Raw genomic sequence first — 15,089 nt, forward strand, 5'->3', positions numbered from 1 at the left:
CTTGGGGGAGGCAGGGGCCCTAGACTTTCCAGGCCCCTGTCATCTCCAGGTTCTTTTTTTTTTTTTTTTTTTTGCGGTACACGGGCCTCTCACTGTTGTGGTCTCTCCGGTTGTGGAGCACAGGCTCCAGACGCACAGGCTCAGCGGCCATGGCTCATGGGCCCAGCCGCTCCACGGCATGTGGGATCTTCCCGGACCAGGGCACGAACCCACGTCCCCTGCATCGTCAGGCGGACTCTCAACCACTGCGCCACCAGGGAAGTCCTCATCTCCAGGTTCTTGCTCCCAACACACCCCTGCCCATCAGTCTTGACCCAGCAGCCAGAATATTGTTCCAAATAAAAAAAAATCGGATCACGTTCACCCTCTGCTTAAAATCCCTCCAGGGGCTCCCCATTGCCCTCAAGATAAGTCTTTCCAGGTGGCTGCATGATCTGGCCCCAACCTCCTCCAGCCTCTCCGTCCTCCTTTTGGCCTCTCACGACACATGCTCCAACCAAAGTGGACTTCGTTTAGTTGCTTGAACATCTGTTTCTCCCACTCTCAACCGCAGTCCCTTCGCCAGACCTGTTCCTGCCCAGCTTTCAGTTCTCATCCGGCTGTCACTTCTCCAGGCCCCTCCCCTGACACCTTAGCCCAGGCCAGTTACCCGCACAGTGAGTCCCTGTCATCCACTGTCTCATCCTTGTCAACCTGCTTACCACTCCTCAGTACCCACTTAATATCTGACTGCCCCACAGAAGAAGCTCCGCAGGGTAAAGATCTAATTATCGTGTTCACCACTCTACCCGCCTCACCGAACACTAATAGAGCACTGTCAGTGATATGAGTTTGGGGACAGCTCCAAAAAATAGTTGTTGAGGGAATGAATGAATGAATGAATGAAGAAAGGAATCGGTCATGCATTAAAACTCTCAGTGCCTCCTCTGAGGCCAACGCATGAAAAAGAATCCTAAAGGTGCGTATATGCTGGGAAGGAAGGCTAAGGGGTGTCCACGGGGGCCGAGTAACAAGCAGCCGAATCCCTAATGTACCCAGGGGACAGACGGGGTCACTGAGCTGGGCCAGTCCCACCACTGCTCACCCAGGCCCAGCGTCCTGGGTCATCACTTCCGGGCAGCTCAGCGTCTGCTTCTTGGCCTCCGAAGCTGGACCTGAGCCACAGATGTGAAGACGGTCTAGAGAACTTTGGCCAAGAGCCAGCCACAGGGTGTCTGGGGCTCTCTCTCACCTGACGCGCCAGCTGGCAGGTGTGTGCGTCTGTGTCTGTGTGTCTGTGCATGTCTGTATATCTGTGTGTGTGCACAGCCTGGCCATGTTCATAACGACTCCAATACACGCCCTCCCATCCACCAAGTCCAGGAGGAAGGAGGGCCTGAGTTTTTCTTCGACACCTGCCCAGTGGCCCACACAGCTGGCCATGGACAAATTGAAGGAACTAGGCACTGACCTCCCTCCAGCCCATCCTGAAAAGCAGCGACATTGCTCAGCCTTTCTCAGGTGGTAGGTTCTGCGCTGGGTAGTGCCCACCTGCCCCTGCCATTGCCCATCTGCTCCAAGCCCTGGAAGGCGGCCCCCAGGAGCTGCTGCCTTCCTCTTTGTCTCTGCCATGCTCTCGGGTCCTGGCTGTGGGCACACACCAGCAGGTGTGGGCGCAGGGGTGACGTGGCCAAGGAGGAGGTGTTGACACCCGGGGCTCTCTCTCTGCCCGTGGGCTACAATGACCCTCGACCAACAGCACCTTCCAGCCATCCTCCCTCCAAACTGCAGTTCTAATGAATTGAGTTACAGCTCCCTCCCTCCCCTCCCCTCACCCCTGACAGCTCCCACCAGGGCACTTCACCTCCCCTTGTCAGATTTAACCCAGCTGCACCTTGTAAATAGTTCCCTTTTTTTTTTTAACATCTTTATTGGAGTATAATTGCTTTACAATGGTGTGTTAGTTTCCGCTTTATAACAAAGTGAATCAGCTATACATATACATATGTCCCCATATGTCCTCTCTCTTGCATCTCCCTCCCACCCTCCCTATCCCACCCCTCTAGGTGGTCACAAAGCACCGAGCTGATCTCCCTGTGCGATGCGGCTGCTTCCCACTAGCTATCTATTTTACGTTTGGTAGTGTGTATATGTCCATGCCACTCTCTCACTTTGTCACAGCTTACCCTTCCCCCTCCCCATATCCTCAAGTCCATTCTCTAGTAGGTCTGTGTCTTTATTTCCATCTTACCCCTAGGTTCTTCATGACAATTTTTTTTCTTAAATTCCATATATATGTGTTAGCATACGGTATTTGTCTTTCTCTTTCTGACTTACTTCAGTCTGTATGACAGACTCTAGGTCCATCCACCTCACTACAAATAGCTCAGTTTCGTTCCTTTTATGGCTGAGCAATACTCCATTGTACACATGTGCCACATCTCCTTTATCCACCCCTTCTCAGTGCACCATCTTGTTTTTCTCAGATGCAGATTCCAAAGAGGCCCCAAGTTCCTGCCCTTGAGCAGACTGGTGCCTTAAAGGCCACTCCCACCTGGGCTCCCACACCCTCCTGAGCTCCCTGGGGTCAGACTCCCCCCTCCATGGAGAACAGGACAGCCCGGCTGCTAAGTAAACTGCTACAGAACCCGCGTCAGCTTCTCCAAAACAGCCAACCCCGTCCTCCAAGCCTCCTCCTTCTGACTCAGCTCCACTGCCTGACAGGCGAGTGGGATTGCAGCGCGGGGGGCGGGGGGGAGCACCTCACAAGCTGGAGGGGCTTTTATAAGTGGATTGACAGCACAACCCTGCTCTGCCCTTCACACCCCTTATGACCTCTTCATCCGGTACATACACATCTACCCTCAACTCCCCTGCTGCTTACTCCCCAGATCCTGGTGAGCGAAATATCCATTTAAAACAGGTGTTCACACACACACATCCATTCACAGACACATTCACATCCACTTTTCACACATGTACACACACACACACTTATTCACATGTTTACACACACACACACACACACAAAGGCACAGCCCACATTTGAAAAACACACCAAACTCACTTTTACCCCAAGCATCAGTAAAGCCAATGACTCTTAGAGCTGGCTGTCCCCAAGAAGAACATTCCTTCCCGAGCCAGTGGGCCTCACCTAAAGCAGGGACAGGAGAGGGCAGAGCCGGCATTTCATAGAAGCTCAAAACCCATCAACAGAAAAGCCTGGTGAGATCCAACAAGTGTTCCAGCAAAACACAATTCACTGAGATGCTCTGTGAAAAATGCGATTCTGCAGTCCAGGGAGTTTGGGAAACAGCACACCATAACATCCCCTTTTGAGAATCACATCCACACTGGCATAGCCAAGGTTCTGAGAGGTCCTGAACAAAAGATACTTGTTAAAGGTCACTTAACCCAGCATTTCATCAGCTAAATGATGTAGATGGATAGACAGACAGAGAGGCAGATGATAGATGGGAGAGAGAAAGAGAGACTGATTTTATAGTTACATAAATTCAACAGAACAGACTTTTAAATAACACGGATCCAGATCAACGATTTTCATTTTATAATGAAGACATGGGGGCTCAGAAAGGGCTTTGCCCAAGGTCACACCGCTGGTAAAAGGCAAAGCTGGCGCTAGAGCCCAGGTCTCTTAATGCTCTTTCCAATAGGCCCTGTTTCCTTTTCCGTTTAACTCTAACCCCCAGGACTTCTGGTGATGAAAGAGATGGATGCTATTTCCAAAACAGACCCTGGTGCTTGTGACTGCACTCAGTGAATTCGCAGGGCTTCCCTCTCAAGTGTGCTCTCTGCTGCGGAAGGCGCTCTTTCCTGCATCCCAGACTCCAGGCCCACCGTGGTGGGGTGGCAGGGCCCAGGACAGAGGCCTGAAGGTGAGGGTGATGTTGAGCCCTGGCTCTGGGTACCTGGATCCTGCTACTCTGCTGGAGCTGGGGAGGCGGGCTTCCTGATGTGTGTCCCCAAATGGGAACAGACACTTGGCATGCTGTCCCCAGGGATGGGGTTGCAGAAAGGAAATCTGGGGCCTGACCTAGGCCTCGGGGCACCGCCTAGGCCTGGCACTGCTTCATGGGGCTCAGCTGCTAGAACCAGATCTGCCTTCCTGCCCCTGCTCCCTGGGCATCTCTGAGCTCCTGCAGCCACAGCGACCTGTACCCCACCGCATGCTCACCGTCCAGAAAGAGGCACATTACCTCAGTGGACACTCAGTGTCCACTACTGCCCCCAGCTATCGCTGTTACATGACGGCTACTTAATGCCTCACGCAGACACATCCTGTCTCCCTACAGCGCCTTCAGGATTGCTGGGTGCAGGGCAGGCCCTAATCTCTGCTAGCTTCCCAGGGACGAGGGCTGGGCTCTGCAGGGCACACACATGGATGGAAGAGTGCCTGCCAGGGTGTTTGGGGTTTGTAGCAACTCACCATGTCCAACAGCAAGATGAATTCCTGTTGGATATCTGTGGCAACAGGCAGAGAGTCATGGGGAGGGGCAGGCTCGAGGGATCCCAGGAAGCCACAGAACCAGCCTGCTTTTCAGGGTCTCAGTGCCCCCCACCACACAACATGGGAGTTGAGGATGTAGGTGGACCCTTCTAGCTCTAAAACTCTGATGCAATTTTATTATAGAATCATACAGAGGGGAAAGCCTAAGCCACTTTGTTGTCATTCTCTTCTCCAGCCCTTTAGCACAGAAGAAATTGAACAAAGACTTGCAGGGAGGATGTAGCACTGGTGCCCAGGCTCAAACAAGGCTGCCCCTCCCCCAACTCCAGGCACCCTGTGGGAGTGTATCTGGCAAGACACTTCAGACCCCAAAGCCAGTGGTTTTTGATGCCCCAACCAAAGTCGCATAAAATAGAAGACTCCACCACAGTGACAGGCCCAGATAATCAGGAGCAGGTAGGGACAGGAAGATGTAGGGTGACCGTCTCATCTCCTGATTTTTAGGCTGAGAGCCCCGAGTGAGCCATTTATCTTCCTCAAATCCCCTCCCCACCTGAGACCTTTTAGACTGTGGCTTGAGCTCTCTGCAGTGAACAAACAGGGATGCCCCCAGCATCCTAGCCTGGCTCCAGCCCTCTCTCCCCCACTTTCCCCAGGCCCCATCCATCTCTGAGGCTTCTCTGCAGCTGGAATGGAGGGGGGGGTGGTATTTGACACCAGAGGCCTGCCCTCTGTGGCACCAATGCCCACACTTCCCTCTTTCCCAGGGAGCAGGGTCACTTCCCTGAAGACGGAGCAGAACACAGAGTTAATAGCAAGCAGTGTTTGTATCTGCCCCATGTCTGGGACACACAGTCCAGTTCCTGGGGACCTGCCAGGGTGGCCTACTGTCTGGCACTGTTGCCTTTGGGGCAATGGTTGCCTTGAGCGGGGAGGGACAAGGAGGCTGAAGTGGAGGTGGGGAGCAGGGCACAGCCCGAGACCAGGCAGCCTTGGTGCCAAAGGCCATGGCTTCTGAAGCTCCAGACAAGGGTCGCTGGAGCTAAGGGCCTGCCCACCGTCCTCTCTTCAGCATCAGGGGATCCTGATGACGGTGGAAACTCCTTCCCACCTCTAACAAAACCCCTCAGAACCATGGTCTTTCTTCTCCCAGGCTCCTCAAGGCCCAGGTAACTTCTCAGGGCTCTGCACCCTCCCACCCCTGCACACCTACCCTCCTTAATAAGATAAGGAGATGCTGCAGGTGCTGCCCAGAGGGAACACGTGGAGGAGAGCTGAAGCCCTGCTTCCGGGGTGTCCAGAGCTGGGCTGCACCTGTGTTGTAGGCGGCTGGCCTTACAAACCCATCTTCCCCCAAACCGTGACCTGTCACTTCTGACTGCCCCTCAAACCCAGCTCCTGGGGCAGCGTCTCTCCTTCACCAGCGCAGCATCTGATTATACACATCCAAGAACTATTCCGCTCTTGGGCAGCTGCTTCTAACTGAATGTCACCCAGAGCTGTGGGACCCTAAGCAGTCACTTCCTCTGGGAAGATGAGGGGCTGGATTCCTGGATCTCTAAGGACACTTCCAGCTTCAAAGTGCTGCACCCATAAGCACAGGGCAGGGGTCTTAGGCCCTCCTGGACATCAGGACAGAACTTGATATTACAGGAATGCAGCAGGAAGCACCCCAACCTTCTGCCAGAGACCAGCAGGAACCAGGGAACAAAGGGAACCTTCTGCGTGGTTCCCTTTAGGTGTCTATACCACACTTGGTGCATATACCATACTATGGGCTGTATACCACATGTTATATATCATCACACTGTAAGGTGTGGTACACATTTTGGAGTATATGTCACACTTTGTGCATGTACCGTACTTGGGGGATACACACACTTTGAGGCATAACAAACTTTAGGGCATAAAGACGCTTTACAGCACGTACACACTTTGTGTATATCTCCTCACTTGGGATATACCCCATGCTCTGTGGATACAGCACACCTTGTGTAGAGACCTCACTTCTGGGAGCATTCTGCAAAGTGTTAGTGATGTAACTCCGGCAAGGCTGCAGGGTGAAGAGTACAGACCCTAGAACCTGATCATGCTGCATGCAGTGCACTCCCACCACTGTGGTTAACCTTGAGCAAATCACTTGTCCTCTGAGACTCAGTTTCCTCACCTGTTAAATGGGGATCATAATAGTACCTACCTCATGGGGTTTGGGGGACAATTAAATGAAACAGAGCTTATAACAGACTTACCATCGTGTCTAGCACAGGAGAAACACATGGTAAATGACAGCTTTGTTACTGCTTGCACTTTTAAAGTGTTTTATAATGCATAAGTATCTTTGAATTTCAAATATACATAAATTCAGACATTCCCAGAGTCTTAATGATTTTGAAAACTCAGATAACAGACAGACCATTTAATTCATATTTATTTCACATTTGATCTGTAAAGTTTTTATTTAAAAAAAAATTCCACTGTCATTAACAACATGTGCTGACATTAGTTTTTCTTTAGTGAAATAAGAGCACAGGCCTTAAAGAGTCTCTGTCTAAAACATGGGGAAACTTGGATGTAAACAAGGTCTCCACCCTCCTGCCTTGACTTTGGGAGTTCATTAATGACTTGATCTCAACCAGAAAAAACAGGGAGGAAAAAATGGACAACACTTTGATACCTAGGAGCTCTTGGGGCAGGAACTGTACAGTTTGGCAGGCCCATTTGTCTCTTCAGACTGTTTACCTTGGGCAAATTGTATCAGGTTTGCTTCTTCCACATAATTTCCACTTCTCCGTGTCTAAAAACAGCAGGTAAAAGATTCCCCACAGTCAGCACTTTGGGGGAGGGAGGGGTGCACATACATACAAGATGGAAACATACATATTTTTCAAGCAGTGGCCCCCAAGGAAAGGAGGGAGGGGACACTGGAAAGAGGAGGCTTTAAAGTGAGGTACTGGGGCGAAGAAGGATGCATCAGAGGATAATGGCTTTATACACAGGGCTGCTGCAAGGCAGAAAGGTTCATTTACTTCTGTCTTGGTCCATCATTGTAATATTTACATAGGAAAAGGCAATCATGCTGTTAGGCACAGGGGAAAAAATGGACAGAAATCTTTTCCCCCTCAGGAAATCTCAAAGCAGGTCCAGTCCCAAGGGACAGTCACCAGTTGCTGGTGAAAATGACACAGAGGGAGGTAATGACAACAGAAAAGGGCTCACATTGCAAAGAGGCTTGCCCTGAGCTAGCCACAATGTGTCTGCCTGGAGAGCATCTCCAACAGCCAGGATGCCAACATCAAAAGCCAAGCGACATTGCGGACAACGTGTACTATCAAAAATAGTGTATATTTACAAGGGGGGGGGGGATGGGAGGGCGGGCAGGGCTGCCCTGAGCTTTTGTTTAAAAATAGAGTCCGGGGAGGAGGAGAGCCAGGGCTGGGTGCCACCATCTATTAACCCTTTGAGAGCCATCCCCTCTGAGCTCTCCTGCTTGCTCTGAACCACGGTGAGAGCTGGATCCAGGGGAGGTGAAAATACTTTTAGGAAACAATACTGATTTGGGGGCCCGCCTAAGAACCCAGGAAGATGGCTCCGAGTGAGGAGCGGCCCTAAGAACAATTGGGGGGGGCGTGTGCCCTTAAGGTCCCCCACCCACCCCCAGCCAGTACTTTTCTCTGGTAGGAGAGTGCAGATGCCGGCAGGGCGCCGCAGAGCAACCTTCAGGCCAAGAAACTCGGAATAGGCAGGACCCAGGTTTCGGAGTACTGGGACTGCGTAGACGCACCCCTGGATCCCAGCGGCCGCTGTCGGCGCGAGTCTGTTCGCGGGGCGCGGACTCCGCGCTCACACGATCCGCTTCCTGTCCCCCCGGCAAAGGATCTTCTTGAAGGCGCGGCGGAAGTCGTGATTGAAGATGGTGTAGATGACCGGGTTCAGCGAGCTGTTGCAGTAGCCGAACCAGAAAAAGAACTTGAAGAGTGTGCGCGGCACCGAGCAGCCGACGGCCGTGAGCGTGTAGGTGAAGAAGAAGGGGAACCAGCACGCCACGAACACTCCGATGACCACCGCCAGCACGAAGGTGAAGCGCTTCTCGCGGTTTTGCCGCCCGCGCCAGCGCGACGCCTTGGCGCCTCCGCCGCGCTCCTCCCCGTGCCCGGCCGCGGGTGCCCCCGGCCCCGTCGCCCCTGGCCCGCGCCGCGGCAGGCTGTCCCCGGGCTTCACCTGGCTCGCCCGGGCCTTACCCTTGGCCTGGGGGCCGCGCTCGGACCTGAGGGTCCCCGGGGGCCGCTCGGCGTGCTCGGACGAGGAGCTCTCCTCGAGGTCCAGCGCGTCGGCGTCCCGCGGCCCTGCCGGCGTGGGCTCCCTCGGGGCACCGTTGAGCTGGGCCGGCAGCGACTCCGCCTCGGCGCCCACGGGGCCCACGCCGCGCTCCGGGCCCAAGCCGTTGGGTCTGCGCTTGGCGCCCCCCGGCAGCGTGGCGGCGGCATCAGGACCCCTGCGACTGGGCGGCACGCGGGTGCGGCGCTTGGCGATCTGGTAAATGCGCACGTAGACCAGGATCATGATGAGGCAGGGCGCGAAGAAGGAGCCGATGCACGATGAGATGACGTACCACTTCTGGTCGTTGATCTCGCAGCGCGGTTCGGCCGGCTGCTGGCCACCACTGCCTCCTTTCTTCTCGATGGAGATGAGCGGCGGGAAGGAGATGACGGCCGAGATGACCCACACGGTGACGATGATGGCCTTGATGCGGCGTGGGGTGCGCTTCAGGTTGTACTCTATGGCCTGGGTGATGGACCAGTAACGATCCAGGCTGATGGCGCACAGGTGCACGATGGACGACGTGCAGAAGAGCACGTCGAGCGCCAGGTAGGTCTCACACCATGCCTTGCCGAAGTACCAGTAGCCCATGACCTCGTTGGCCAGCGAGAAAGGGATGACAAGCGTGGCCACCAGGATGTCGGCCGAGGCCAGAGACACCAGGAAGAGGTTCTGGGGCGCCTTGAGCGCGCGGCTTGTGAACACGGCAATGATGACAAGCACGTTACCGAACACCGTGAACAGCATGAGCAGGCCGGCCAAGCACACCAGCGTCAGCGTCACCTGCAGGGAGTAGGGGGTGGCCCGGGCGCCACCCCCCGGGGCCTCGGTCCCGTTCCAGCTAGCGTTGCTCGCGTCCGGCTGCAGGGAGCCCATGGGCGCGAAGCTGCCTTCGGCCAGCGCCTGCTCCTGGCGGAACATGAACGCGGGTGCCCGCTCGCCTGGGCCTGCTGCCAGCTGCCTTCCGGCCGGCGCCCGTTGAGCCTCCTCTTCCTCCTGCGCCCCGCTCGCCCCGCCGCGCCTCACATGGAGAAGCGGCCTCTGGGAGGCCGAGCCCGAGCTGGGGGACCGCTAACGGCCCATGGACCCGGCTCCCGGGAAGCACGCCCGGCCCGCGCTTCGAGCGCTCGGGGTCGGCGCCTTCTCGCTCCCAGCTCCTAAGCACCGCCAAGTTTTATTTCTAAGCGGCGGGAGAGAATAGTAGGTCGAGCCGATGAGGAAAGAGAGATTTATTCTTCAAGAAGAGAGAACAAAAATAATCGGTGGCCTGATGACTTGGAAGGATAACAGGAAATTAAATATATCTATATCTTTGACTCTGGAGCCTGAGCGAAAGCAAGAGGTCTTACCGTGTGCGGGGCCCGCCCCCACCCCGAGAGGCAGCCGAGGGGTGCTGATGCTGGCTTGGGGTCCTATGTCGGTCTCCTTACATCCCCGAAGCGATTACCGACTCTCTCGCTTCCCCCAGACGCTGCGGGGTCGGCGAGGCCCGGGCTAGGGCCAGGGCGCAGACTCTGCCGCCTCTCGGAGCGCCGCGGGACTTCCAAAGTTGCGTGCCCTGCAGGGGCTGGGGCGCAGCGCGTGGAGCTCGGAGGCGGCGGCGGGGTGAGGGGTGTGCGGGCCGCATGAAGGCGCCCCCGTCCTAAGGCGGGCCCAGGCGGGTGGGCGATCGGCCCTCCAGGAGCCGCGGCCGAGGCAGGGGGTCTCCTGGGCGTCGGCCCGGCGAGCTTCGGGCGCTGAGCGCGACGGGACAGCTGGGGTCCGAGGGCAGCGTGAGTTGGGGCAGGAGCGCAGGGCTTGGGGGAGAAGGTGCTGGGGGTGGCCGGGCGGCGGCGCGCCGGCTGCTGGGCGTCTGCACGGGAGCTGGGGCCGGTGCTTCTCCGTGGCGCTCACGGTGGACTGGTTTTATAGCCCCAGGATCAAGCCGGCGTTGCCGAGCAGCCGGCGTCACCCCCACGTGGGAAGCCGACCCTCCCCCGCCCCTTGCGCCTCCCCTCCGCGGGTCTGGAGTCCGCGCCGGGCGCCGGACCCACTGGAGCCCTGGCCCCCTGGCAAAACTGGCCCTTTGGGGAGGCGGGTACCTTGAGCGAGGGATTTAAAGAGCGTGCCCGGGCAGTGAGCAGCGGTCCCTGCTGGGAATTGGCCAAGCATCTCTGGGACCGCCGAGCAGAACGCGTCGGGCACCCGGGAGTGCCCACATCGAGCTGAGTGGGACTCGGGCGGAAAGGGTAGGGATCCCCGGCCGAATCGGGAGAAGCAACACACCGGTACGGGTCGCATCCGGAGCAGCCCCCCAAGTGCTCCTGACGGCGGGGCAGTGGGGCTGGTGAGAGAGGAAGGTGCACGTCCGGATGCAACTCCTGGGGCGAAATGGGAAGCATCCCCCGGGGAGCGGGCCCCGCCAGAGTTCAGAGCTCCGCTCTGGGGAGAAACGGCCACTTGTCCCAGCTGCAGAGCTGTCTGAGAGACACTAGCAGGCAGGATCTGAACCGCGCCCCCTAGACCGCGGTGAGGAAGGGTCCTGGAGCGGAGGCCGCGCGCGGCGGCAGAGCGAGGGCGCACTGACACCTGCCGGCCGCTTGCCGTCACCGCTGCGAAGCTACAGGCCAGCGCCTGTAGCCTACTCCCGCCCCTGCAGTCCTTTGCCTACAAGAGCCTTCTCCCATCTCAGGACAAATTTGTGTCCAAGCTCAGGAAAAGAGAGCCCAGATTTCTAATTGCACTTTGTCATGTTGGAGAAATCTTCCTAAGGAGAAATCTTGTGTGTGTACCCTCTCCACCAGCGAGAGTGAGGATTGTTCTGATAAAGTCACATCAGGAAGGGCTCGGCAGGCAACAGAGCCCAGGACTGGCATTCCACCCTGGACCGGCACAGGGCAGCCCACCCTTCCCGCAGATCCGAGAGGCCTGGATTCTGCCTGGCTGGTTGCTCTGCTCTGGCCTTCTCTGAACCATTGTGTCTTTGTTGAGGCCAGAAAGCTAGACTCCACCCCCCACTCCACACCTCCATTTCAGATGCACACACGCTGCGTCTTTCAGTAAGGGGAGGATGCCGGCCAAGAGAAGAGAATATTTTCTATGTCCTCTCTGATAGGAATAGCACGGAGTGGGGGTGAGTGCAGTTTTCCTCTGCCTGCTAGATGTCCTGAGATAGATTTTAACGTTTGCTAGAGTACCAGCTTGCATTGTGCTATCTGCACTTTTCAAATAAACAGCAGGCAGTTTAAGGGTGAGGCCCAGGAGGATAGGAACTGTCAGCAGGAGAGAGATTAGACCTAAAGAAAAATTGTCTTATTTAAGGACCTACTAAACCAAAATACCTTATGTAGTCAACTAAGCTGGAAGTTCCAAGTATTGAGCAGATTGCCTCTCTGCCCGGCAGGGTTCAGGCTCAGGGGCTGAGGACTAGATTAAGGACCTTGAGCATCACCCTCAACAGCAGCTGATGTCTACAGCCTCCACCAGTGATACAGACCAGTGATACAGTGATTGATGCTGTTGCTCTTGATGTAGATAGTCCTGAAGTCTGTACTTTTCAGAGTACTTCACAGGTGTCTCATGTGACTTGAGTAGGTTTATCTCCCGATTTTTGCTCCAGTGGGATGACCTCCCTTTCCAGTCTTAATTCTGAAGAGCCTTTCTAATCCCCTTTTCTGGAGCATCTAAAGAAAGTTAAGGCAGAACTTCCTCCCTCTGTTGAGTCCATTCTTTTCCATCTTCTAACCAATTCTCAGCTCTGTATATTCTGTCAGGGGGCAGAGACATTGCACTAGGCTCAGCTGGAAATGTGGTTACACTCACCTTTGCACAGAAACTAGGAGCCCCAAACCTCAAGTATGAATGCTAAGAGAGCCAAAAGCCAAAGCCCATGGCAATGTGGACTTCGCTGTGTTGTTCCCAGACCTTAGGGACTGAGTTTTGAGAGGCCATCAACTCCCATCTCCACACCAGCTGCTGACACACATCTCTCCTTCCTATCTCATTTCAGAAGCAAAAAGGGAAATGAAAACACAGGCCACAGTGCTTTCCTTTCTTGGAATCTCTGCTGCTAGCCTGTGTATGACACCTCTTGTCACATTTTCTAAATGCTTCCCAAACAGCCAGTCATTTTCTTAATTCCTGGGTTTGGAGACTTTTCTGGAAAGTGGAAATGGAAAACAGGCTTTTCAAATGGAAACAGGCTTTTCAAAGAGCTAGGGTCTCGGAGGCCAATACACCACAATTATTAATAATAACAATAGCTGCCTTTGGTTAAGTTCCTAGTACGCAACACGTCCAGGGCTATATACAGAGCCCTCTTACATGCAGAGTTCTTCCTCTGGATACACATATCTTATCACCAAAGGCTCTGCCTCCTTAGTTTGACACTCATGGTCAGTATCTCTGAGCTTTAAAAAACTGTGTGGATGCCATTTATTTATTTATTTATTGCTAGAAGATTAAGTGTTGTGCTTGCTGAGTGAGACAGCATTGAGCAGAGAGATATCCACAAAGACAATAATTCTTAACCAGGCCTGTATATCAGCATTGCCTGGGAAGGTGAAATACACTTACTGGTGCTCCACCAGGGTAATTATAATTCATCAGGTCTGCGATGGGATGCAGAGTGTGTATTTTAACAAAGCTCTGTGAGAGATGCTAATATGCGTGCTCAGTTAAGACTCGCTGCTCTAAGTAATAAATCTCAGTGGGGGCAGGAGTGATGAGCAATTGCCTTGGTGGGGGCAAGAAGGGGGTGTCCAAATGACCTGGGAACTTTTATCAAGCCAGCCTGAGCTACCAAGAATGGGCTCCAAATTGAGAATAACTGTCCTGATTCTCCTGGGACAGCCAGGAGGGTGTCACAGCCCTCCAGGCACACAAGGCATAACAAACAGTTGAGAGCCACTGTAAATATGGAGGTTGGCATTCCTGGCCTGAGGAGAAGTCACTCCTGGGCACACAAATGGGGATCCACTATTATTTCTACTATTAGTAGATACTACAGAGCATCTGAATAGACATTTTCCCAAAGAAGACATACGAACGGCCAATAGGCACATGAAAAGATGCTCAACATCGCTAATCATCAGAAATGCAAATCAAAACCACAATGAGATATCACCTCACGCCTGTCAGAATGGCTATCATCAAAAAAGATCACAAATAACAAGTGTTGGTGAGGATGCAGAGAAAAGGGAACCCTTGTGCACTGTTGGTGGGAATGTAAATTGGTGCAGCCATGGTGGAAAACAGTATGGAGATTCCTCAAAACTTAAAAACAGACTAACATATGATCCAGCAATTCTACTCCTGAGTATATAACTAAAGAAAATGAAAACATTAATTAGAAAAGATATATGCAAAAAATATATATGTTCATGACAAAAGACCCCAACTAGCCAATCCTGAGAAAGAAAAACAGAGCTGTAAGAATCAGGCTCCCTGTCTTCAGACTATACTACAAAGCTACAGAAATCAAAACAGTATGGTACTGGCACAAAAACAGACATATAGATCAATGGAATAGGATAGAAAGCCCAGAAATAAACCCACATACCTGTGGTCAATTAATCTATGACAAAGGAGGCAAGAATATACAATGGAGAAAAGACAGTCTCTTAAATAAGTGGTGCTAAGAAAACTGGACAGCCATATGTAAAAGAATGAAATTAGAACATTCTCTAACACCATACACAAAAATAAATTCCAAATGGATCAAAGACTTAGATCTATATGAGGCCAGGCACTATAAAACTCTTAGAAGAAAACATAGGCAGAACACTCTTTGACATAAATCTCAGCAATACCTTTTTTGATCCACCTCCTACAGTAATGAAAATAAAGACAAAAGTAAACAAATGGGACCTAATTAAACTTACAAGCTTTTGCACAGCAAAGGAAACCATAAACAAAACAAGAAGACAACCCTCAGAATGGGAGAAAATATTTGCAAATGAAGTGACCAACAAGGGATTAATCTCCAAAATATACAAACAGCTCATGAAGCTCTATGTCAAAAAAACAAACAACCCAATCAAAAAATGAGCAGAAGATCTAAATAGACATTTCTCCAAATAAGACATACTGATGGCCAAAAGGCACAAGAAAAATGCTCAACATCACTAATTATCAGAGAAATGCAAATCAAAACTGCAGTGAGGTATCACCTCACACCAGTCAGAATGACCATCATGAAAAAGTCTATGGACTTCCCCAGTGCTCCAGTAGTTAAGACTCTGCGTTTCCACTGCAGAGGGCTCGGGTTTGATCCCTGGTTGGGGAATTAAGATCCCACATGCTGTGTGGTATGGCCAAAAAAGGAAAAAGGAAAAAGAAAATGTCT

At 53.2% G+C, this 15,089-nt stretch overlaps 1 protein-coding gene across 1 annotated transcript; it reads right to left on the bottom strand.

Moving 5' to 3' along the window:
- Positions 1 to 6,858: 6,858 nt before the first annotated feature.
- ADRA2A (adrenoceptor alpha 2A) lies at positions 6,859 to 10,694 on the bottom strand. The gene has a single exon (XM_030842441.3). It carries the CDS (start codon positions 9,683 to 9,685, stop codon positions 8,288 to 8,290), a length of 1,398 nt encoding a protein of 465 aa, XP_030698301.1. The 5' UTR covers positions 9,686 to 10,694; the 3' UTR covers positions 6,859 to 8,287.
- Between the last annotated feature and the right edge of the window lie 4,395 nt (positions 10,695 to 15,089).

This window comes from Globicephala melas, chromosome 16, assembly GCF_963455315.2.
Source record: "Globicephala melas chromosome 16, mGloMel1.2, whole genome shotgun sequence".
Lineage (NCBI taxonomy): Eukaryota > Metazoa > Chordata > Mammalia > Artiodactyla > Delphinidae > Globicephala > Globicephala melas.